The sequence below is a fragment of the Molothrus aeneus genome, chromosome 30 (assembly GCF_037042795.1).
Source record: "Molothrus aeneus isolate 106 chromosome 30, BPBGC_Maene_1.0, whole genome shotgun sequence".
Classification (NCBI taxonomy): Eukaryota; Metazoa; Chordata; class Aves; order Passeriformes; family Icteridae; genus Molothrus; species Molothrus aeneus.
Window position 1 is genome coordinate 934,842 of NC_089675.1, and position 24,573 is coordinate 959,414.

Sequence of the window (24,573 nt, forward strand, 5' to 3'; positions counted from 1 at the left end):
TGTGGAACGGGTCCCGGCACCGGGGATCGGAACCGGCACCGGGAACAGAACCGAGACTGGCGGCAGGGCCTGGCAGCAGAACCAGGACAGCGTGGGCTGGTGGCGGAACGGGGACTGAGGAGCGGGAGCAGAACCAGGACTGGGGATGGGGATCGGTCCCAGGACCGGGAGCTGGAGCGGCACCGGGATGGGTCCCGAGGCCGGGAGTCGAACCGGGATCGGTCCCAGAACCGGGACCCGAAACTGGACCGGGCTCGGTGCCCGGACCGGGAGCCGGGACCGGGCTCGGGCTCGGGGCGGCTGCAGCGCGGGGCGGGGCCGCGCGGGGGCGCAGCGGGGCTCGGGGCGCGCGCGCCGCGCGGTCACGTGCCGGCGGCGCCGGGCTCAGCCATGGCGGAGGCTGCGGCCGCTCCCGCTCCCCCCGCGCCCCGCGGCCGCTGAGCCCCGCCGGACCCGCGCCCGGACCCCGCCCGCCGCCATGGCCGAGCCCGCGGCCGTGTCCTCGCTGCCCCGCGAGGTCCGCGAGCAGCTGGCCGAGCTGGAGCTGGAGCTCTCGGAAGGTGAGTGGGGAGCGCCCGGAGCCCGGCCGGCCGGCCCGGCCCTGCCCGCGGGGCGCCGCGGAGCCTCCGTTTGAGGGGCCGGGGCTGCCGGGGTGCGAGAGGGGGTCGGGAGTGGCGGGGGTGCGGCGAGAGGCTCGGGCGTCTGTGTGAGAGGACCGGGGGAGGAGGGAAGGGCCCGGCCGGGGCTGGGGCTGTGTCTGAGGGGAAGGAGCGCTGGGAGCATCCTCTGTGCGGGGCACCCCGAGGAACCGCGGGGAGAGCCCCGGACGGGCCCTCACCTGCCGGGGCTGCTGACCTGACCCCCCCTCCCTCCCTCCCTCGGGAGTGTTTTTTTCCTTGTGGCCTCTTTTCCGTAGCTCCCGAGCCGAGGATGCGGAGTGGGAGTGAGAGACCCCGGGACAGGCAGTAATGGGGCGGGGGAGTCGCCGGAACTTCGGGCACAATAATGACGGCAAACCCTGTGTTATTCCCACTTTCTGAATAAGTTCTTTTGCCATAATCCGTTCAGAGCATGCGCTTTTTGCTGGGGTGGGTTTTTTTTGTTGTTGTTGTTGTTTCCTTTTTTGCATGGGTTTGTCTTTGTTCCCCAGCGTTTAAAATGCTGCTCTCGGTACAGCTTTGTTGTGAATCTCCCTTGTGAAGCCGGAGGGCGAGGGATGAAGCTGAGGCGGAGGGGGAAGGTTGCAGAGCAGGTAGCTCAGATTTGCATAATTTAAATTTTCCTCCCCTCATCAGGGTACGGAACTTGATGCCAAAATCAGTGGCTTCTCAGGAGGGTTCACTGCATGGCTGGAATAACCAGAGAATCAGAATATCCTGAGTCCCAAGGGACCCTACAAGGATCATCCACGTCTCTCTTAGCGTTAAAAATTAAGAAAAATCAAGTTGCAGGCACATCTTTCCTTGCTCTGTTTATCCCAGAGCCTACAGTACATAAAAGAGGCTTATTGACTCTTTGGAGATCAGGAATTCACTGCCAGGGTGAGCTGGGGACTGTCAGCCCCCGCTGCCCACACTGGCACTCGAGGCTTTGCCAGCAGAAAAGGCCATGGCACTGCTTTCCCAACACAGCTAAACCCCTGATGTTGGCTGCCTGGGGCTTTTGTTAACTCTTTTCCAGATAAACTTTCTGCAGACATTTAACTAAAGTGATAAAACTTTATCTAGTGTTTGCTTTTGGGGACTCCGTGATAACAAAGAATGAGGAATGGTGGTGTTGCTCAAAACGTAACATTAAATAGGTTTTTTAAAAGAATTCGTTAAATCTTTTAAGCGTTGGCTTGGATTTTCTGAGGTTTGTTTCCTGTGGCACTGAAAGCCCGTTATGATTTGACCCTGTGATAGATTGTACTGCAATTTTAAAAATAAATGAACTCTGTTGCTGGACTGGCTGCTGTGACATCCCACTAATCTTTAACGAGGTGCTCCAACAGCTTCAACTTTGGTGCTACAGAGTGAAGTTTTGTGGGTTATGTAAGTAATTCTCTGAATATTAAATCCACTGCCCCTTTGTAGGTTTAATACTTGGGTTTCTTAATATGCATATCAGGGATTTGTTTGTGCAAATCACTTTTTCCTGTCAAAAAAACCCACGAGTGCAGAGAATTCTGGGTGACTGTGTCCCCAAACTCTTGGGAACATATTTCAGGGGATGTTGTTGCTGAGATAACTGAGCTGTGGGAAGGGGGAGTGAGGTAATGTCATTGTGGAGTTCTTGAAAAACACGCCCTAGTTTGAGGCTTAAGCTGAGGGATTTTGAGGCCTGTGTGTGCATTGTTCAGCTGAATATAACCATGGGCTGTTGACAGTAAACAATATTGAATAGAAGCATTTTATTAAAAATGGCAGCAGGGCTCCATGTGCCACTGCTCAGTTGTTGCTCAGATAAGAACACTTGATCCTTTTTTTTTGCCACCCCCTTGTTGCAGCTTCGATTGTCACTGACTGTTGACTGTGTGGATATTTCTGTCAGGTTTTTTGCATAGGAACATCTCATTTTTGGGAGAGGAGAGGAACTGCAGCTGCTGGGAGTAGCCCAGGGTCCCTGACAGCAGGAGCTGGAGATGGCTCTGTCCTTGCTGGACGCTGTGAAAGTGGGGAGCACCTGACTCCAGGGCCTGGCAGCACAAACACTGTGTGCGTGCTGAGCCTTGCAGTGAATTTCACCCAGGCATTTGCTACTACTAACCACCACAGAGTAGAGAATTTATAACAAAACAGGGGGAAGTGTAGCATTCAAACCTTATCTGGCGTTGTGGTTGTGAAAGGTGCTGTGTCAGCAAGCAGGATGCAAAGTGGAGCAGGATTACTTTAATGTGTGCTGGAAATAGAAATCAGAGTTTGCAATGGTGAGCCATGAGAGTTCCTTGAGGAGCAATCTGTGCAGACGGAGCAACAGGACCAATTACACCCCTGGGTTGTTCCTTCCTGAGCCTTGTGGTCAGTGCAGCAGTCATCCCATCCCTGGGTGCAGTGCAAACGTCTGAGCAAAGGGGTGGGACGTGTTTCAGAAAACATTAATTGTTCAGAAATCAACAGAAATTGCATCTTACTCTACGTGATGGATTTGAGACCAACTCATTCATTTCTCAGTGTGCATAAGAATTCATTGTCTTCTGTCAATGTGAAGAGCGTTTAAACCTGAGTCTAAACTTAGGGAGAGCTTCCATTCCCGCACGGAAGGGATCAGTGTTGATACCTCTGAGGAAGAATCTTCAAGCAACAATATATCAGCTGAGAATTGGGTCATGGAGCTGTGGGAGACCTGGAACCTGCTCATTACTCATGTTTTCCTTCTTTTTTTCACTTTTGGGATATTTTTCTTTCTGGAGCTTTTCTTCATCTGTCAGTAACACCCACATTATGCATCACTAATGATGGGAAGGGCTGTCTTTGTATTTACATCTGTTTCTGTTTGATGAGTGAAAGTGCTGGGGATATTAACTTTATTTAACTTTAACTTTCCCCCCGTTTTCACACTTCTGTGAGTGTGGCAGCTCAGTCTCACCTTTGGCTTGAGCTGCAGCCCTGAGTGAAGGTGACTTCAGATCCACCACGTGATGCTGTCCCTTAGAACGCTCCCAGTGTGTGCTGAAGGGTGCCCAGCACGAGGTAAATGTCTGAATTCATCTCATATTCGGTGAAAAATGTTAATATTGAAGCACTTCACCGCTGGGCTTGGGTGTTTCTACACCTTGGGTGAAACATTGCAGCAGCTCCTCTCACATCAAGCCCATCCCAGCTGTTAATGGAGCTGGGAAGCTCTGGAATACCCAGCCTCAAAGGCTCTGATGAGGCTGGTTCAGAGGGTTTGCTCCTCACAGGGCAGGTGGTGACTGCTGTACTCCCAGTGTGGGGAATGGGCTCTCCTGGAGGTGAAGCTCTGCCTGTGGCAGCAGGGCAGCCCCACTGCAGGGCCCAGCCTGGTCTGCAGGCTTGAACCCCCTCATAAGGAGCTGATTTGGCTGCTGGGCTTCGTGTCGCTGCGCTTTCTGCCGTGCCTGGTGTTTCTCACTAGTAAAGGGGTGCCAGTGGAGAGAACCCCAGCTGGAGATGCCCAACCCTCCAGGGAAGGGCAGGGAGTTCCACCTGGTAGTAACCAGGAGCTCCTGTGAGCAGCTCAGACCTTGGAGGTCATTTCAGCCACTTCTGGGCTCTGTGACAGCGTTCCTCCCTCCTGCCTAGTGGGCAGGAGCTGCTTTCTGTTTGCTTTCCTAGCCAAACACACGTTTGCTGTCTGCTTTGTGATTTGGGTGGGTGTTTCTGTGAATGGCTCCCTGCACCTGGGTCTGTTCCCTTTAAAGCTGATTGTGTCTCACTGGAGGGTTGAGGCTCTGTCTGCAGAGCAAAGCTTTGTGTGAGGATTTTCAGAGGAAACAGAAGGAGGGTGGCATGTATGGAAAAAGGAGTATCAGCAAAATGGTTTTAACTCAGGACTAAGGCCAGCCAAATAGGATAGAACCTTACTGGAAGAAAACATGTTGACTCAAGCAAGTGGGTAGAGCCTTTATTTTGTTTGGCTTGAAAATTTCTCAGGGAATCAGAGTATTTCTCTGATCTTTTAAAAACTGTGTGTTTCAGGTTGCAATCTTTGATTGCCAGGCGCCTGTCAAAGTAGGTGAGGGCCTTTTTTATAGATTAAGCAGCTGAAGCACAGAATTTAAATTACAGAGTCAAAGGAAGTAATTGTCTGAGTAGGGACTGGCTGTATGGATTGTGCTGAGTGAGCAGAAATGTTTCACTTCAGTTTCTTCCCCCACTCAGGGAGGAACTGTGGGCAAAGCACAGAAAAGGTTGAAGAAGAGCTTTATAAACACAAGCAAGTTGGATCTGATCAGCCTGTAGCTAACAGGACTTACAGGTGGTTTTTGTGCATTTATGCAGCATCTCACCCACAAGTCTTGCATTAGGCAAAACCAGCACTGGGAAAGCTTTAATGTTGCTTCCTTAATTTACCTGCAGGACTGGCAGCAGATGGGTCCCAAATCTGCTGAGAAATCTGTGCAGGGCTTTGAGGCAGTCTCTGTGTGCAGGTACAGTCTGAGAGCTTTGAAATGCCTGAAACCCTCCTGGAGCTGTTACAGGCAGCTGGCTGTGCTCACCCAGGGATCATCAGGTTGGCTCTACAGAGATCCCAAGAAAGATCCCTCATCTGCTTTCACCGTGGATGAAATTGTATTTTCTTTAGCCTCACAGCCCAGGAAAAAGTGATGTAAGCACGGAGCACATGGGTTCCGTGCAGTGTCTGTGGCACAGGAAAAGGAAACCCAGCTCCAGTCGTGAGCAAGAGGAGCAAAGTACCAGATCTGTCACCAGTGCAGCAAACGGGAGGCCCACAAGATGATCACAGGTTTCTGCTTTGCAGATGGTCAAAGCAGAATGATTTAAGTGATTAATGGTTTGGAGAGAGGGAGTTAAACACAAATACTGGATGAAATATTTTGGCTACTGTGAGTGGGAGTTGGGTTTACTGTTGGTGCATGATTGAGGCATGTAAACATGGGGAAGGGGAGGAAGGGTTTTGGAGCATCCAGGCTGGAATAATAAAAAAAATACCCAGGAAGGGTAAAGAATGTGCATATTTTTGCGTTGTCCCTTTTATACTTAGGAAATGAAGAGCGAGTTTGGGGCTCTTTTGAAAGGCTGCAGCTCTGACCCTTTGCCTTGGGGAGAGGAGGAAATTAGAGGCTTTAAAGAGAGTCCTGCACCTCCTCCCTGGTTGCTCCTGTGAAGCTTTGCTGGAGTCAGAACCAGTTTCCTCAGCTGGGTGGAGGGGACACCTGCTAGCAGAGGTTCCCAGTGTGGATTTTAGGAGTGTTGGTGTTCCAGGACGGGTGATATTTGCCGTTCCAGCTGGCAGTGCTCACCGGGCCCGCTGGCCTGGCACAGCTGCGCTAAAGCCGCGTCTGGAGTTTGCTGTGGTGTCCTAGATAACTGATCTCCAGTTTGCTATTTTAAATGCTGTGGCATGAAATATTGAGTAGGAAATGTGATGGGTGGCAGAGGAGCTGCACAGAGCTGCTGCTCTTCCCAACATGCAGCAACCCTTGGAGCTCCACAGGGAAGGGCACGTGGAGCACCCCCCGTGCTTCTGGCTCACTGGGGATGTTGTGGAAAGGGTGATGGTTCCTTCCTGATTCCCCCTCTCTGATTAGTGTTTGCTGGATTTATCGTGTTTGTTCAGTGGCAAGTTCAGGAGCCAAAGAGTGAACTCATGGTGAGCATTCCCGAGGGATGGGCAGAAGCTGGAGAGTTCCTGTTTGCATTTCTTTCAAATACAATGTGCAGATAATTTCTTAGGATGGTTTTCTTTAAACCATGTGTCTCAGTTATAAAAAGCATTTCCTGAATCTCTCAGTGAGTTGTTCAGTTGCTTTTTTGGACATGGATTCATAGAGAGAGGAACTGAAGCATTTCTCTCTGTTGAGGCTGATTCAATCCATTATTTTTTTTTGAGAGCTTGTGAAATCAGGGACGAGTCATCAGACCAGGATGTCTCGTTCTATTAATTAGAATGGAAGACTCTTACATTTGCACCATGTGTGAGGAAACAGTGATTTATAGCTAACGGATGCTCTGCAGGCAGCAGCATTCCATCTGCTGCATGAATTTTCCCATTGCATTTCATGAAAAGCCTCGGAGAAGCCTCACACCTGTATTTCTCATCTTGAATCACGTACTGGGTTGTTACTCTTGCCTGATATTTGGAGTAAAGTGCCTGTTTCCATCGGTTTGTGTTCTTTTCAAACTTCAAAGCCCAGAGTTTGTGAAACACCACTCGGAGTAAACATAGGCAGGACGTATGTTTAAGTTACACTGAGTTCATACCAAAGATAGTAATGTAAGAGTAACATAACTTTCCTTGCTGTGAGCAATCACCTTGTTTTATTTAGTGTAACTTAAGCTGATAAAAAGAAAAAGGAAATAAAAAAAACGCTTAAAAGTTTTAGCACTTCTCTGCCAACATAAACTCTTCCTAATTCTTGTTGACTTGAGAATTGCTGATGCAAACTAGGTCTTCCTGGCCTCTGAATTCCACAGGGGATGGGAGCCCACAGAGCCTACAGGGCATCCATGAATACATTTTATGGACCCAGGATTCCAGTTCCTGCCCGAGCGATCGGCGACGCAGCCTCTCGGAATTGTTCCCCGGCAGTCGGGCAACCTTGCTTTCACCATGTCCCCAGGGAGCAAAAACAACCAGGAGAATTGTATCCCTGCCTGATAAAATTAGGTCTTCTGTAATCTCCCTCGGAACAGCCGGATGGCTGGCTGCCTTGAAAAACATATGTTTTAATGCAGGAATAATGCATTCCATTTAGGATGGCTGTGGGAGCTGGGTGACTGAGTGCATGGAGAGCTCCCATTTTGCCTCTGGGATCAGGACTAATGTCAAACATCAGGTCTAAAGTGCAGCAGTGGAAAAGAATTGTTTGGGATGTTTTTCCTGTCTTTTGCTCTTAGGAGGGATGTTGTTCCTGTGGCTTGGTCCTAAAGGAGTTGGGCAAGTGAGCCTTTTACTGGAGATAAAGCATAAACTGCAAAGATGAGTCAGTGTTTGTATTCCTGGATTTCAGCTCACTGCATTAAGAAATTTACTTGGGAATAGCAACACCGGTGTTCCTCTAATACAGGTTTATAATTAATTCATTTCTCTGAGAGCAGCACAGGTAACTTTTGGAGGAAATTCTGCTTTATCCCCTTCCCAGAGGGGAACACCTGACACACACCTGAGGCTGGGTGTGTAGGACAAGCCAGGGGAGATTTTGGAAGTGCTAGGTTTGGAATGTAAGGTAAGGTCTGATGGGACACTTGGTTGGCCATAAATTGGAAGGATGTGATCAAAGAGGGAGTGATACAGAAGAAAAGGTTGAGAGCTGGAAGATTTGGTTTCAGGCCCTGTCCCTGTGTGTGATTCCAGAAAGGGCTGTCAGGTGAGGACGTGCTTGAAGGAGGTTTGTGTTTCCTTTAGTGCATCAGCTGTTCATTTTGGCTCCTACAAGGAGCCATTCCAGTTTGAAGCACCTTTTCTGGAAATGCTGTGATTTGCTCCCAGAGAGCAGCAGGGTACATCAGGGGTGGCCTGATACACCTGCCTGCTTTGCCTGGTGCTTGCATCTCTAGCATCAGCTTTTCCCTGTCCTTTTGAGTGTGCGCTTCTCTGTGATCCCAGAGAGGAGCTGACCAGCCAAAAGAAGCCCCCAGGAGAGGGAGGAGGCTTTGAAGTTTTGTGCTCCTTTTCTAGCCAGAGGTAAGAGCAGAGTTAACAGTTGTCCAAGGTCACTCTGGGCCATCCTGCTGTGACATTCCTGCTCACAATGTGCATTGTCACTGGGGTGAGGACAAGGAGAGTTGCTCCGAGGAGCTGGGAAGTGACATGGCAGATTCCAGGCTGTGATTATTCACCCTGGGATGGAGAGTGGGGTCAGGGAGTCAGGTGATCAGAGCTGGAGATAAAAGTCCCTGATCCTCTGTAGAGAATAAACAGATCTGCAGTTATTAAACTGTGCAGCCTTTTTTTTCCCCCTTAATTGAATACAAGTGGAAAATGCCTATTAAAGGTGCTCCATTTCTGGCATTCAGGAGATTGCTGTGTGTCCCGTGGGTGTTGGAGCAAGGTCCTGATGGCATCTGCAGGGCTGCTCGTGGTGTGTGATGGGGAAAGGAGAAGTTTGCTTCAGATGTGCTGCATCTGCAGGCTGGAGAGAAGCACCTCTGTTGTGTTGTGTGTCCTCAGGAGCTGCAGCCCAGGTTTCACAACAGAGCCCTTGGCAGCAGCGTTGGCTCAGGCTGCTCTCACCTCTTGGCACCTCACTCTTTCCATCTCGGGGAGCTCAGGTGCTGCGCCTCCACCAAAAGCCCTGAACTCTGGCAGACTGGAGAGGGCACGGGATGAAACCTTTAGGAATCCAAGCTGTATTTCTTAAGAGAATACCAAACTTTTCACTGCATTTCACTAGCAGTGAAAGAACCAAATTATAAATTATTTTGAGACAGTTTTTTTTGGGCTTTTGTGTCAATCCTGGCAGAATACTGAACATGAGACTGAAGCCCCTTGTGTTACAAAAAGGAGATCTCTGAATGGCCAAGTGCTCAAGTGCTCAAGTGTAAATGTTTTTTTGAGACACTGAGACCTGTGTTTATTCTTAGGGCAGAAACTTTAAGTGATCCCTTGTGGATTAAAAAAAGAACAATTCTTATTGTAATTGGAATGAAAACCTCCATTCTTACGCAATTTGGGGTTGGAAGTATTGTTATTTTGAGTTGCCAAGCAGGAAGGGGGGGAGATGCACAGGGTGAGGTGAGCAGCTGGGACACAGAGCAGGGGACATCAGGCCCTTGGTGGCTGAGGGGATGTTGTCACTCACCCTGTGACGTGGGCAGTCTGATTAGCAGGGAGTGGATGTCTCACCTGCGTGTTCAGGAAGCTTTTCCATGATGGTGATGGTCGGGTTTGGTTGAAGATGATATAAACCCACTGCATTTGTGGGATTTCTCCTCTCTGCTTTAAATTTTCCAAGTCCTCCTTGAAGATGTCCTGATTTTAGAAAATCGTGTGGTGCAGAAAGAAGTCAATTAGTGAGCCCCAAATAGGGAGAATTGTGGATGAAGGCGAAGCAAATGAGTCAGATATAAATAATCCTATTATGTCTTGGCTGCAGCCACACCTAGAAACCTTGAGCAAACATTTCTGTGTAGTTATTCCTGTGTTTGATACACTTTACTTGTTAAGTCCTGTTTTAAAACTGCAGCACGTAAAAATTGTGTAGGGCCAGTTGCCATTAATGTTAAAGGATTTTGTGAGCATTGTTTTAATCATTTTGACCAGAAGCACAGAGACCTGAGTTAATTTGCTTTCATATTTCCCCAAAATGAGAAAAATCTATAACCTTGGAGCTGGTGTTGCCTTTGCAAGGCTTTCAAGGCAGTTCTTTTTGCAGCAGGCCTTCAAAAAAAATCTCTGGCAAGAGCAAACAGGAAGCTGTAATTACCCTTTGCCTTTTGTGTATCAAATCCTTGTTCATTGGACAGAGCTTTGGTAAAACGCTTTTAGAAGTAGCTGCTTGTAGCATGGAAGCTGTAAGGAAAAGCATTTGGATCCAGCTAAGTCATACCTGATGTTCCTATGATTCCTGTCCTGTGTCTTTGGGGGTAATTACTCACCTCATGGTGTGGGTCTCCTCTCTTTCATGGTGGATAAGCTGATTTTTAATAAATCTGAACAAAGCTGGTTTTCCAGGTGTGACTTTAGGAAAAAAACCCCACATTTGGACCTTTCTCCTCCCTGCCTCCTCTGATTCCAATTCCTCTGTTGTAGCTCCTGTACAGGGAGGCCTGAAATGTCCCTGTTACCTGTGGCTGCTGCTGATTCCGAGGGGTTTGTACCAGAGTCGGGGTTTGGATTCTGGTTCTTGTCAAACACGTTCTGTTTGCTTTGCACTGTTCTCCTGTACTGCCTGCTCTCCTTTGGGCTCTCTCCTGGGAAATGGGATCCTCTGGCCCAAGGGGGTTACAGGGATTTGTCCTACACACCACAATCCTTCCCTGCAGGATTCCTGTTCCTGCAGGGGTCCTGCTCAGCTCTCGGCGTGCAGTGGCACAGCTGGTGGTGTTCAACCCGTTCACTTCCCTGTGATGATTCCTGGGGTTGAACCCGATGGGAAAAGACAAATGGAAATCAAGGTTCATGTCCTGGAAGCTCTCAGGGATGTATTTATGGAGGCTCACACTCACCAACGTTGAGTCTGCAGCAAAGGTGACGTTTTCTCTTTCTCACCTTCCAGATATTTAATTGGATTCAGCAAAGCACAAGGGAGGGAGATTCAAAATAGGGGATGATGGTCATAAAAAAGTTCTCCAGGATGCCAGAACTTGGCCTCTTCTCCTAGAAAAGTAATTACGTGTTTATGTTCTCTTGTTTAAAATGACAGAAGACCTTCCTAGGAATGTTTAAAATGACAGACCAAGTGAAATGGTGTGAGCACAGAGGTGAACACAGAGCGCTGCAGGCTCCTCTTCCAGCAGATGATTTGGGCAGAAGGATAAAAGGAGAGAGCTGGCTGGAGAACTGGAGAAGGGGAAAATGGTCTTCTCTGAGAGCTGAGTTTGGCTTCAGGTTGTGGAGGATCTGACCCCAGCTGCTCCTGGGTTTGGATGCAGGTGCAAAGAAATTCACAGTATTGCAGTGGAATCCTGGATACCATGAGAGCAGTCTGTAAAATAGTCCAAGAAAGGGAGAAGGAAGGGAAGTAGCGGAGTAGAGAGACCTGGGAAATGTCAGAGCTGGTTTTTCTATAGTTCTGCTGTCAGGAAGAGCTATTTCAGAATAGTTTTCTGTGGGTGAAGTGTGACAAGAAGTCCCCAAGAGGTACTGTCACACTGGGGTAAGCTGCAGTCCTTGGATTCTTTCCACCATTCAGAGAGAACGTTTGAAGCTGTTTCATGGATTCTTAGTTGAAAGGTGCATTTCTGCTCCTTCAGCACATTCTGCCCCGAGCAGCTGAAGACAGATCTGTGTCCCAACTCACTAAACCAGTTAATGGTGGAGCTCTGAGCACATTGTCTGCTGTCTCCTGTGACATTGTGTCGGGCATGCCAACCAGGAGGACTGTGCTGGCTGTTCCAGGGAGTTCCCTCGCCGAGGGGAAAAGCTGACTCGGGTTTCCTGTGCTGTCCTTTGCCTCTGATTGTGCAGGGTGTGAATTCAAAGCCACCCCTCCTTATCTGTGGATGGAAGCACATCTGAAGAGGAAGAAGGCAGCGAGGCTGGGCAATGCGCCAATTGCTCCGAGCCTTTGTTAGAGACTAAAGAAACCCGAGTCCGTTCAGGCACTGCTGCATCCCCAGGGCCTTCCTTGGCCTCTCTGGGAGGGAGGTGAGGGCGTGGAAGTGATCCCACACTTCTGCACGTCGGTGTCCATTAGCTCTCGGGGCCCTGGTGGTGTTTGAATTGGAGCATCTTGTGTTGAATTCTCCTCCTGAGGGTCTGACAGGGGGGCTCTGACCCTGTCCATTGAAACCAGACCATGGGCAAGCATCTTCTGCATGGAACTGGTTCCCTCTGGAACATCTGGGCCCACCTGTGACTTCCCTCAGGGCAGGACTGGCCAGGCTGCCTCAGCTCTGGCTTAGCTGCCTCTGGGATGTACTGGTTTCTCCATGTGATAAATTCCTCATTCTCAGCTTGCTGCATGCAGGAATAAAAAGGAGAGACAAGCTCAAGTATCAAAATAAACGTCAATTTTAAACAAGTGCAACCAAGCAAATTAAAATTGGGCAAGATTTCATGTTCCAATCTTTACCGTTCCTTTTCCTCTGCATGAAAAGAAGATTTTGGAGTGATTTATGGCTGTCATGCCAGGCTTCTCAGCACTGTCTGTCAGTTGAGCGGTTGATTTTGACAGGCAGCACTTCTGGGCCAGGTTTTTTTTGGGTTTTTTTTTTGTTCCTCCTTTTAGAGCTTTTAACATGAAATATTCAATCCCTCCCTGTGCACAGCACAACTGATTCAGGTATCACACTTCAGAGAGCTGTGACCGCAGTGTTGGGTCGTGAGCACATCCTGCATTTGTGGCTTCTGTGTGGTTGTGTATTTTCGTGGAATTGGGGGCCACCTGTCCGTGACCTGGCAGTCCTAGGAGGAATTTTGTTGTGTCTTCCTCCAGCAGAATTGGGGCTGGAGGAAATAGCTCTCCAGAGTTTCCTGGGTCCATCTGAGGTACTGCAGCCTGCAGGTGTTTTTATGGGTGCTCAGACTGGCTGTCACTGCAGGTCAGTGCTCTGTTCAGTGGGAAGATCTCAGATTCTCCAAGGAATTAATTTTGTTTCTGCATTTTTTATACAGTTCTGTGTTGTGCTTGTAGAATCCCAGTGCTAAGAAAGAAATAATCCTGTGCAAGCAATGTTGGAGAGAAGTGGTTGTTTTATTTCCCAAACATCATTTCTCTTGAGAGACTGTTACGTGTGGCATGAATTTTACTTCTGTGAAACACAGAGAGTCAGCAGAGAAGTCTTGGAGAACAAATTGGAGGGCAAGGATCCAACCCGGAGCTGTGTCCACAGTCCTTCTCTTTCAGAGGTTTTTGCTTAATTGCAGATTTTCTATTTGGTTGTTAATCCTTTAGGTTCTCTTTCTTGGCAGAATATCTCATTTTAAATTATTACTGTCAACACGTCCTTAGCCCTTCCTGCCCCTCCACCCCCTAATTGTGAGTGCTGTCTGTGGTGCTTTGCTTTGCTGTAAAAGGCTGTGGTGTTTGCAGCTGAAAGCAAAGCCTGCTGTGAATTTCATATTTTATCCAAAAGACACAAGCAGCTCCCCATTAATATTATTACATTGACACCCTGGTTTTATGAACAGTGGAATGTTCTGTGGAATGGTTGTTATCCTGTGATTATGGCTCCATTAGGCACAGGAACAGATGGTTCCTGTCCAAGTACTTTTTATGTTGTCATTTCTAGCAGGAATAAAAGGGAATGTTGAATTTTCATCTCTTCAGTGGTGAGGCTGAAAAGGTCACATAGGCTGTGGTGGAGGAACTCGTATTAAAGTGAGGTTGAGAGACCAGGTAGGAAGTGAACTGGAATCATGGGATGGTTTTGGAAGGGGCCTTGAAGCTCATCTCATTCCACCCTGCTGCCATGGACACCTTCTGTTCTCCCTGCTTGCTCCAAGGCCTGTCCAGACTGGCCTTGAGCACTTCCAGGGGTGGGGAATGGCGTGGAATAGACTGGAGCAGGACAGACCACGTGGATGGAGCCAGACTGCAATTAGGGCGATCCTCAGATGGGCAAACCACCAGGCTGTGTGGGATCTCCAGCTTTGGCAGGGCTGGGGCTCCTGCAGTGGTGGAGAGGGAAGGGCCTGGAAAGTCCCTGCCTTCCTGAGCAGCCTGACCAGAGGTGGAATTAGGGCACAGATGTCCAGGAACTCTGCCAGGGTCCCATGTGGAGCCGAAGCAGCAGCTTTGCCCTGGGCACCTGTGTCCGTCCATGGCCTCCCTCCTGCCTTTTCATCGGGGGGGATGTGGAACTGAGCACCTCAGGGTCCCCACAAGTGACTGACAGGTCGAATTCCATACCCTCTGCAAGTCTTACCTTGCATTTGTTTTGTCTCTTTTTTTGTAGGCTTGGGGTTTTTCTTGGGTATTTTACAGTTGTGTATTAAATCCTTCTCTGTCCATGCCTAGAGAGAATTTAGCTGGCAGGATTTTTTTCCTGTTGTGAGAACCAGAGAGTTCAAAGCTGGGCTTCTGTTTTCAATGAGTAAGTTGGAGGATTTACCTGTCTTTTTGAATAGTAATAAACCCAAGCTAATTCTGTAGAATTAAGTGCTAATGAGAAATAAGGCAATAAAGTTTAGTTTGTTATTGAAAGTAATTCTGCTTCCACCTTGGAGGAACAATGGCTATTGCTGAGAGAAACTGCACAGTCACCTTTGCTTAGAATTTAATGCAGAATGGAAAATTAAAATATGATCTCACTCTCATTAAAATTAAGTAATTGATGTCATCATTCAATTCCAAGATTTTTTAGGAGCTTTCAACAAATCTTTTCAGGTTGTTATTAAAACCTGACCAACCAGGGATCCTTAAATTGGAGGAAATGGGGGTAGTTCTCTGTTAGGTAACAGAGAGGAAAGGGAGCATCTCAGGAAAATGCCCATGTGGCAAACTCAGCCCTGAACTCCCAAAGGCAGGGTCCTTCTCCTTCATGGAGATTCCAGCCCAGCATCACCCAGTGCAGGAAATCTTTCATCTCTTGCTCTGGGCTGTAGAGCTGCAGTGGTGAAGGAGACTCGGGGTTTCGTGCTGGCTTCATCATTTTCAGAGTATGAATATTTAATTTAGGCTTCTTAAGGCTTTTAGCAGATTTATCAGGCTGCTTCCTGTGGTGGTGTATGTGAGGACAACTGGAGAAAACATTTGGATTCGCTTACAGTATGGAAATGGGGTTTATTTGTTTTGATTTATTGCTGAAATACTTTTAAGAAGCTCATCTTGTTCTGTGAGTAACTTCCCCATAATCTTAAGCAGAAAACAGAACCAGCAGTTCTTACTTTTCCAGTGCCAAGCAGTGTTTTGGTGACAATGTCCAGCTTTTACTTGGTTAGGGCTGAAATCTGTTCATGCTGCTGTTATGTGGTTAGAAGTTTATATAAATATTTCATCATTCTGGACCCGTTTTTACAATAAGTTTGATCTTGGAGGGTTTGCACCTTGTTAGTGCAAATACACCACGGAATTTTTGCCTGTTATAGGACATAAAGTTCTTTCTTTTCCAAATTCATGATATTCAAGTGAACAGTGCAAGACATGAGGGCAGGTCTGGTTGCCTTTCAGCACGTGAGAGCCCCTTTTGTTTGTGTTCTTTTCCTTTTTGTCAAGTTGCTGACTGTGTGCTCTTAAATAATCCTGCTGATTTCTCCATACTTCCTTCCCTCTACAAGCGAGACATTGGAGAAATCAGTTTATTTAAATTGGAAGAGGGGATATTGCCCCCTGAGAGAGGCAAAGGGAGGAAAATTCTCTGTCAGAAGTAGCTGTGGATTTGGATGTGGCTGGTGAATAAGATCTTTTTTACTTTTAGGCCTGTTTATTTTGGTTCAAGGTCCACTGGTGTCAGTGTGGAAGGGATATATGTCCTCCTAGTTTTGTGAAAATATGGTTTGGCGGTGAGGTACTGATAGGAGGCAAGAAAATTCCACGTGTGAGGATGTTAGTGATTAGAACAACAGAAATATTGGGCTGATATCACAATATCCTGTGTAACAAGGGCAGTAAATTGACTGTTCCTTCTCTTTATGGTAAAAAGGTATTTTTTTTCCTACATAAAAAGGCCACTTAGCAGCAAAAACTGAACGTCATTCATTTTAAAGAACTATTAATGTACTTTATTAATTAGGGTACGCTGGGAGAAAAGCCTCTTCTCCCCTGCAGCAGCCGAGTTCAGTGACTTTGGGGTGGGTTTGGCTTCTCTTTTCTCTCGAGTTTGCCTCGTTATTTTGACCTTCCACGCAGCTTAAAGGCTCTCCCATGAGCCAGGATCTTGCCACATCCTGCTCTGCGGCAGGAACAAAGCTCTGCCGGAGCAGACCCTGACTCTGCCCAAAGAGCCCCGAACAGAAGTCGCCTCTCGCGTGATCCCTCTTGTAAAGAGCGTTGCAGCTGACAGGATAATGGGGTTTTTTAGGCCTGCTGGTGACGTGCCAGCAGGGTTTCCTTAGCAGTGCCATTCTTTAAGGAGCTGTGGATGCTGATGTAAACACAACTGGAGGCTTCACACAGCCCGGGCTGAGCGCAGGGCCTGGGATCTGCTGCTCATGCCATGCTGTGCAGGACATTTTTCTTCTGCTCTGTCTATTTAAATCTGGTTTCCCAGGCTTGCAGCCAGCTTGAATGGGTTGTTGTGCTGTTTAGTGCAGGAAAGCTGGCCTGGTGGCTGCGTGGAGGAGCTGTCCTGCTCCGTGGGCAGCCTCCCATTCCCAGGACACAGAATCCTGTTTGGGATGGGGCTGTGCAGAGCAGGTTTAAGGCTATTGAACAAGGTGTTTTAGTTCCCACTAGTCAGGCTTGAAGGGAATGAGTAGGAAACCTCTGTGTGCTCCTGGAGCTGCTGCTGCTGCCTCTGTCAGGAGCACGTTGGGAATTTGGTGGGAGTCTCCGCCAGTCAAATTACAGGTGTCGCACGCTAATTGGAGGCTGGTAAAAGTTTAATAATTGTATTGCTTTGCCTTTAAGTAGTGGGATCCTGCTCTGGTGACTAATCCTGTTTAATAGTGACTGTCCTCGAGTGAGCATTTGGGAGTGCAGTGACTCGGGGCTCTGTTCCAGATTTCAGTGCTTTGGGAGAAAAAAATGTATTTTACTCTCTTGAGCAGCCACCGCTTTGTCTGCTGCTTTTTCTACAGAATGGGAGTAACATCCTTATGAATACATCCTTGGTACTGGCTCCTAGGGAAAACCAGGGCAGGGAGGGTGTGGGATACGTGTCTCACTTCTTGATTTTTGAAAGATTTGTTCTTGAGATTGATCGTTCACTGTGCTTGGTGTTGGTTCTGTTGTTCAGTTGGGTTTTGTTTGAGGAGGGATCTTCTAAGTGGAAGTGCCTCCATCAAGTTCTCTTTCTTTGTTTCATCATGCATAATCATCGACCTCATTGCTGTGACTTGGAATAGCTCTATCCCATCTGGAAATACATAATTACTGTGCAGGGTGAGGTGCCAACTGGGTTAGGTTCTGTGCTGTGTTTAAGGGCAGGTCGGAGTTGCTGAATGCTTGGTGTGAGCAGCTGTGTTTGATCACTAGATAGGGCAGTAATTGCTCTTAATTTCTTTCTTCTCCCCTTCTTGCATCTTATTCAAGAATCCAGGATTTATTTAGGAAAAGTAAATTCAGGTCCAGCTGGAGTGAAGTGGGCTCTGTATCCAAGCTGCCTTTTGGTATGGTTGGACAAGGTGTTGCTGTGGAGTCGGGATGGGAGGAGAGTTACCAGCAAGGAGTCCCTGTGGCACTTGGCTTATGTTAAAAATTGAAGCCAAGAGAATTATTAAATATTGAGTCCTGAATGCCAAGAAAAGGTGTCTGACAGGAGTCACACAGAGGATTAAAACCCACAGTGACTTCTCTTTTAATCTCTTTGGGTGCCAGCATGCTTTCGTCTTTGTTTTAATTCCTGGGCTAAAACCAGGCTTGATTTGGAAAATCATTCGTCCACACTTGTCTGTCCTTTGTAAAAGTGCAGACTGCCAGAACAGGCAGAGTTTGTGTGTAATCCCTTGTTGGGCTGGACAGGCAACTCCTGGGACAGTGTTATCAGCACTCCCAGCTGCAACAATTCCGTGTGTACCTGGAGGGTGACAGTGCTCTACCTGCCTGAATCAAGTGCTGAATCACAGGGCTGTCACAGTTTAGTCATTTCCTGGGAAACTTTGCTTTTCAGGCTGGTGGGAGAGAGCGAGGTCTGCGCTTGCACCGGGGCTTGAATACTTGGGAATTTCTGTGAGCAGGAGGTTAGTCAGCAAAAAGAATTATTCAGGGCAGAATCACTTGAGCTGGGTTATTTAATGCTCTGGGAGTTGTCTTGCTTTACTCAGCTCAGCAGGTTCTTGGGTACATGTGTGACACTGTCTGTGTCCCCTCCTGCAGCTTGTTCTGGTGCAGGGCTGCTGCTAAAACTCTGCAGTGCTCCTGCCTCTCCACTCACATGGTTCTCACTGACTGCATATTAAAAATAGATGAAAACATTTATCCTGAACAGATTTTGTAAAATCCTGCTTGTGATAAAGCCTTGGGTTTGTTGCCTTCAGAAGGGAAAATGCATTTTCCCCCAATGGCGAGTTGTAGCTATTTCAAGGATTTTTACTTTTTATCCCTAGGATGGAGTTACATGTAAGATTTTTTATTTGTATTTGGGATTCAACTGTTTGTGTGCGTGTGCTGCACATAAATTTTGTGAGTAACATAACATTTATATGGCTGCACTTCACAATAGAATATCTCACATAAAGTTGACTTTGGTGATTTAATTTTGTAGGTGTTGGTTGGAGGCAGTTGAGCAGAGCTTGTGTTTCAAGTTATCAGGGCTAACACAATTAACTGAGGGAGCTGAAGGTTTTAAGAGTTTATCTTCAAGAGTCTTTGGAGCCTTTTTTAAAACATTTTACCCTTTGGAAAGGTAGAGTTAGCTGTGCATTGGCAGCATGATTTGTGTGGCTGATCACAGAGTCCCAGAATCACCGAGGCTGGAAAAGCCCTCTGAGGTCATCACATCCACCCTGTGACTGATCCCCACCTTGTCCCCAGCACTCAGTGCCATGTCCAGTCATTTTCTGGGTACCTCCAGGGATGGGGACTCCACACCTCCCTGGGCAGCCCCTTTCAGTGTTTAACTGCCCTTTCCATGGAGAAATTCCTCCTGATGCACAAGGGCATCGTGCATCCCCTTGTTCCAGCTGAGGATCTGAAAGGCAAAGTCTTTCTGGGTTTTTAGTTCTTCTGTAGAGGTGAAGAAGAAGAGCTTTGACCAATGTACCTGAGGAAATCCTTTAAATAAACTTTTCTAGAGATACCAGGACATGGTGATGCTGCCTGAGCCACACACAGTCTTGGTGAGCACGTTCTCATGTCTGCTGTGAGAGGAGAATCAGCCAGAGCACACTTAAACCTATGAGAGGTTCTTTTATTTCCAATCCTAGCTCCCAAAGCCCCTGAGACCTCATTTTGCTGACCCTGGGTAGTACTATTTTCAGCAGAAATGCCCGGGATGAGTTACCAGATGTGTCCTTGTGTGGGGGACGGAGGGTTTGTGGCTGAGGTTGAGCTGGTGACACCTCCTTGTCACTGATGCCCCCAGCCCAGGTGTGCAGAGGGGACTGAGCCCTGTCCTTAGCTCACCCACTTGGGGATGCATCACATATGGCCTGGAAGATTACAGCTGGAAATGCACGGCCCAGACGGGTGAACCGAGGACGCTGCATCTGCTGCAACTCGGAAATGCTGCTGGAAGATAAAGAGATTCTTCAGAATAGTTTCAGGAGTTGGATTTACTGCTTAAAGTTAAAACAACAACAACAAAAAAAGACCCTTAAGGTTTATGGCACCCAGTGAATGACCTGGGGAGAAGAGCACCTTGTGACCTGGAATGACCCAGACCTTGAACACAGGGCAGCCATGCCACAGAAACCTCATCTCGAACGGAATTCTTTTGAAATAATACATGTTGAGATTAAAATAGTTTTAATTTGGTAAAACAACCCTCCTAAGCCCTTAGAAAAGGGTTTTGGAAGTGTAGAACAGAGCCCCCACAGTGCTGCAGCCAAGTCGGCTTGTTCTGTGTGTGTAAATTAATCTGGAGCTGATCTGTCTGTGAAACTTCTAACACCGAAGCTGGAGCAGTTTAATGCTTGTGCCCAACAAACACAGCTTTGTGAGCCCTGCTGGGTTTTCAGTGCCCTATTCATGCTCCTGGTGGGAATACAATGGTGCTGTTAAAGGGAAACCACAGAGCCCAAACCTCTGCTGGTTGTTCGGTGACAAGAACAGTGAGTAAGGTGTTGTTTCTCTCAAGAAATCAGAGTTTTACTGGAAGACTGTTAGTTCATAGACCTTGCTAAGAAGGAAACCTGATATACAGCTTCACCCAAAGGAAGGAGGAGGGAATCTTTGAAGCTGCATCATCATTTGGCCTCAAACAGAACGAGGCAGTTGTCTAAACTTGTTTCAAATGTAGTTTTTGTGCTGCAGTTGTAGCTAAGAGTGGTAGGAGGAGTTTAAGGCCATTGCACAGTCTATTTGAGCACACAGCCTTAGCAAAAAAGGTTTAAATGTTGTTTTTAGGCTTGCTGAAGCCTGAAATTGAGGATGTCTCAGTTTTAACCCTTGGTAAAACCATTGGGGAGGGTGTGGGATGTCTAGAAGTTGCCAGTTCTCCAGGAAAATCACAGAAACCCAGACTGGCTTGAGTTGGAAGGGAACTTGAAGCCCATCCAGTGTCACTCCCTGCTATGGGCAGGGACACCTTTCCACTGTCCCAGGTGGCTTCAAGGCCTGTGCAGCCCTCCAGGGATGGAGCTGCCACAGCTCCCCTGGGCAAGCTCTGCCAGGCCCTCCCCACCCTCACAGGGAGGAATTTCTTCTTCAAGAAAGGTGGGGAGCAGCTCTCAGTACATGAGTGAGTGATGACAGCATTCCTTACTAGGTGCTGGCCCGATGTTGTGCCCATGTTGTGCCCAGGCCACAAGTGCACTTAGCCCTCACTTTGGATTTCAGTCACACTTGAAAGGCCTTATCTGGAGGTGACGTGCAGCAAAAGAACGTTCTGGACTTTCAGCAGCACTTCTGGTCTTCGTTGTGTCGATGCTGGTACTCCAGACCCAGACTCCGTGTTCTGCTCTTTCAGAGCGGGTTTGAGATGATAAAACCACGGGGAGATGTTGCCTGTCCTGTGCCTGGACATCAGCAGGGGAGTAGGCAAGAAAGGCCAAGTCACCAAGGTCATTCACTGGGGTGAGACCTGAAATCCAGATGAATCAGTGATAATAGAATAATTTAATTATTTTTGTTACAGTCTTGTTGTCGTGTTTGCTTTCAGTAGAACAGCTGTCTGTGTTTTGGGGCTAACAGAAGTACCAGAAGCACCACCAGGATTCCCTGGTAGCACAAACTGCTGGAAACATCAACAGATTATTTTTTAAAGCATACAAACATTTTTTTTTAAATGCACACAAACTGCTTTCCAATTGGAATCTTTTCCTTGCTGCAGCCCAGTGTTTGGAGGCTTTGTTGGGGAGATGCTGTGCCCTACGTGATCATTTTCCTTAATTTCTCCACTGTAGTAATTATGGTTTTGTTAGACAGTAAATGATTCAGTGTTCTCATTCCATGGGGGAAGGGGAGCAGGGATGTTGAAAGAGGAGCATTGTCTGAGCTAGCAGGATTAGCGGGTGTTACCACCTTGCACTGATTGAGCACCACTGGTTGGAGCAGATCATCAGCGCTAATTGCTGAAAAGCAGCCTGGCGTCAGCGGCCGGGTGGGGAGTGAGGCTCCCGGGGCTTCTCCAGGGCAGGGTTTGAGTCCAGGTGTGACATCCAGGCTGCTCAGGTGTCCTTCCCTGGCTTCCCTGGGCGCTGCCATTGCGCGCTCATCCCTTCCCTTGCGCTAACAACCATCAGAACATTCCAGATGGATTTGTGCAATGAGGATCGATTCTGTGCTTTCTCCCAATAAATGAGGAGAATCAGATGATGATTGTGGCGCTGGGGGGTTTTTTACACCTGCTCTGGTTACCTGGGCAAAGCTGCAGACGCTGCTGCACCAGAGCTGTCGCTGCAGCAGGGGTGGCAGGAAGGAAGAAGAGCCTCTTCCTCCAGCACAGCAACAGCTCAGCTCCCTCTCATCTCTCCTCTAAAACCCCTAGAGCTGCTTCCCTTTGAGCAGAACCCCATTTCCTGGGCAGGGCCTCAGCCTGGGGAGGCTCAGCCTCAGCTCGCTGCGGATATGGATAAATGCAGAGTGAACGGAACAGAAATGGGTGGTGGCTGGGAGGGAGCCAGGAGAGTCTCAACACTGCTGGTGTTTTAATTTCTTCCCTGGGAATGAACAAACACCATTTTATAGCCAAATTATCAGCTCTCATTTGCTTTGCTGGTGTTTCTCTGTGGTGCCCTGTCTTGCATCTGCCCGGAGAGGGGCTGTGGTTCTCAGGGTGGGTTTTGAGCTGTCTGGGAGAATTCAGCACCCCAAATGTCACAGAGTGTTTTATTTATGGAAGGGGTTAATGATTGACCAGGTTTATGTCAGAGGAGTGAATGGTTCCAGGGTTTGCAGCCCTTTTGTCCTGGTGCTCTTCCTGTGCCTGTAATTTATGATATTCCATAAGGAAGTCCATGTTTGTGTCCAGATCTCACCATTTCCATTTCCTGTAGATCAGCAGAAAAGGAATAGGCTGAAAGAAAACTTCTCCCTTAGAGATTCTTTTGTATCTGTGTTAGTGGATTGGTACCAAATTTGGACTCTGCATGACCAGAAAAGAGGTTTTATTCAATAATTTTATTCAATAATTTCGTTCCACCTGTGCCGTGTGTCAAAGGCGCATTCGTTCCCAAGGCTGGCCGTGCCAATTTGGTTGTGACAGTTGTGGTTGCAATATTCAAATCATCACGTCCATGAGGTGACTACACCTGCCACCTATGCCTGCACATGAGGTTTTCCCCAGGAGGACAATCCCTGTGTCTTGCTGGAGCTTTGTTTCAGATAATTATGGTTTGGTTTGTGCATGGATGGTGCTCCAGAAAGAACTCAGATTTTTCTCCTTCCCCAAACCTTTCAGTCCCTGCTGCCCAGTTCCAATTCAGTAGGACTGGTCTCAAAATTGAGACTTTACATTTTCAAATCCTGTGCAGGTGTTTGACAGTGTCAATCTGTTGGTCAAAATAATGGTTGATCTATTTTTTTATGTTATAACAACATAAAAATTCAGATGGAATTGGAAATTCAGCACTAGGAAGACAGAGAGGGAGTGCCAGGGAGTCTGAGGAACCCATCAGCTTTATTATATTTATTGCTTGAATTTTTCTTCTTGAAACTTCCCTGCTTTTGCCAGATAGCATTAGGCTTTATTTTTTTATTGGCTTATTCTCAGGTAATCCTTTTTACAACAATAATATCAATCACGTGCACCACGTGGCAGTTGAGGTTGCAGGTGGTGTTGGCCTGAGTTAGCTTCTTGTTTCTCACTAGGATCTCACCTTGGCTTCAGATTTCCAGATCAAGCCTGGGGAACCATACTGCTTCCATTCCAGTGTGGGTGGGTTTGTTTTATTGGTGGGATATTAGTGTGGAACAAGTAATTAGAGAGAATTCTCTGTTTCCCAGCATGTGAAACAGAATGGGGTGCTAGTACTACTTAAGGTTCTGGTATTTGTTCATAATGCACTTACATTATTTGTATATGTTGTATTCCTTATTAATTCCACCAATTTTCTGTGGCAAATTTTTCATTATATGTAGCGTGTAACCACCAATGTGAAGAGTACAATTAAATCTTGTGGAGAAATTAATCACGGAGTAACAAGCTCTGAACAAACCTGTGGCTTGGCTTGTAAGGAGAAATCCCTCCCCTTTCTGTGTACCTGTGCTTTCCTGCAGTGTCCGTGCCCTGGGTGCCTCCCGAGTGGACACGAGTGCTCTGGCAGCCCAAAGGGTCACCTTGTCCTGGGGGCTGCCAGGGCCACTGTCACTGGCCAGGTAGGGAGGGGATGGTCACACTCCGCTCCAGGGTGGGCTGGCCTCACCTCCAGTGTTTCAAAACCATCTGTAGGTGTAGGAGAGGGGCCAAAGCAGGGTCAGGAGGCTCTGGAGGAGTGGCTGAGGGCTCTGGGTGTGTTCAGCTGGAGAAGAGACTGAGGGGAGACTCATTGGGGGCTGCAGCTTCATCCCCAGGGGCAGCTCCCATCTCTGCCCCCCGTGACCAGGGACAGGACACCAGGGAACCACTGCAGCTCTGCCAGGGGAGGGAAATCAGGGAAAGATTCTTCTGCCAGAGGGTGCTGGGCACTGCCCAGGCTCCCCAGGCAATGGGCACAGCCCCGAGGCTGCCAGAGCTCCAGGAGCTGCTGCCAGGGATGCCCAGGGTGGGATTGCTGGGGTGTCTGTGCAGGGCCAGCAGCTGCCCTGGATGATCCTTGGGGTCCCTTCCAGCTCAGGACATTCCACAATTCTCTGCAAACTGCCTCTGGAAGTGGAGGCAAGGCTGGTGGCTATTGAAGCCCCTGCAGTCACTCAGCACATGGCCCTTGGGCCCACAGGAGCTCAGCTGGACACGTCCCTGTCTCGGCACGTCCCCGTCCGGTGAGCAGGGTCAGTGTCACCTGAGCTCTGCACTGCAACCAGGCTCTGAAATTACTGCTTTGCTTGGCATTTCAGTGCATCATGGACATTCTCCCTTTCAGCTGCTGGATTTGTTTGGACTTGCTGGGCCCTGACTCAAACATAATGTTGGAGGAGTGAGATAA

General features: G+C 48.1%; 1 protein-coding gene across 3 annotated transcripts in view; it reads left to right on the forward strand.

The window, feature by feature from the left end:
- Positions 1–442: 442 nt before the first annotated feature.
- Positions 443–24,573, forward strand: part of DIP2B (disco interacting protein 2 homolog B) — a 61,478-nt gene continuing 37,347 nt past the window's right edge. For all 3 annotated transcript variants that reach the window (XM_066567761.1, XM_066567762.1, XM_066567763.1), the window contains exon 1: positions 443–560. In XM_066567761.1, coding sequence (XP_066423858.1) covers positions 479–560 — 82 coding nt within the window. In that variant the 5' untranslated portion in view covers positions 443–478. The remainder of the gene's footprint in view (positions 561–24,573) is intronic.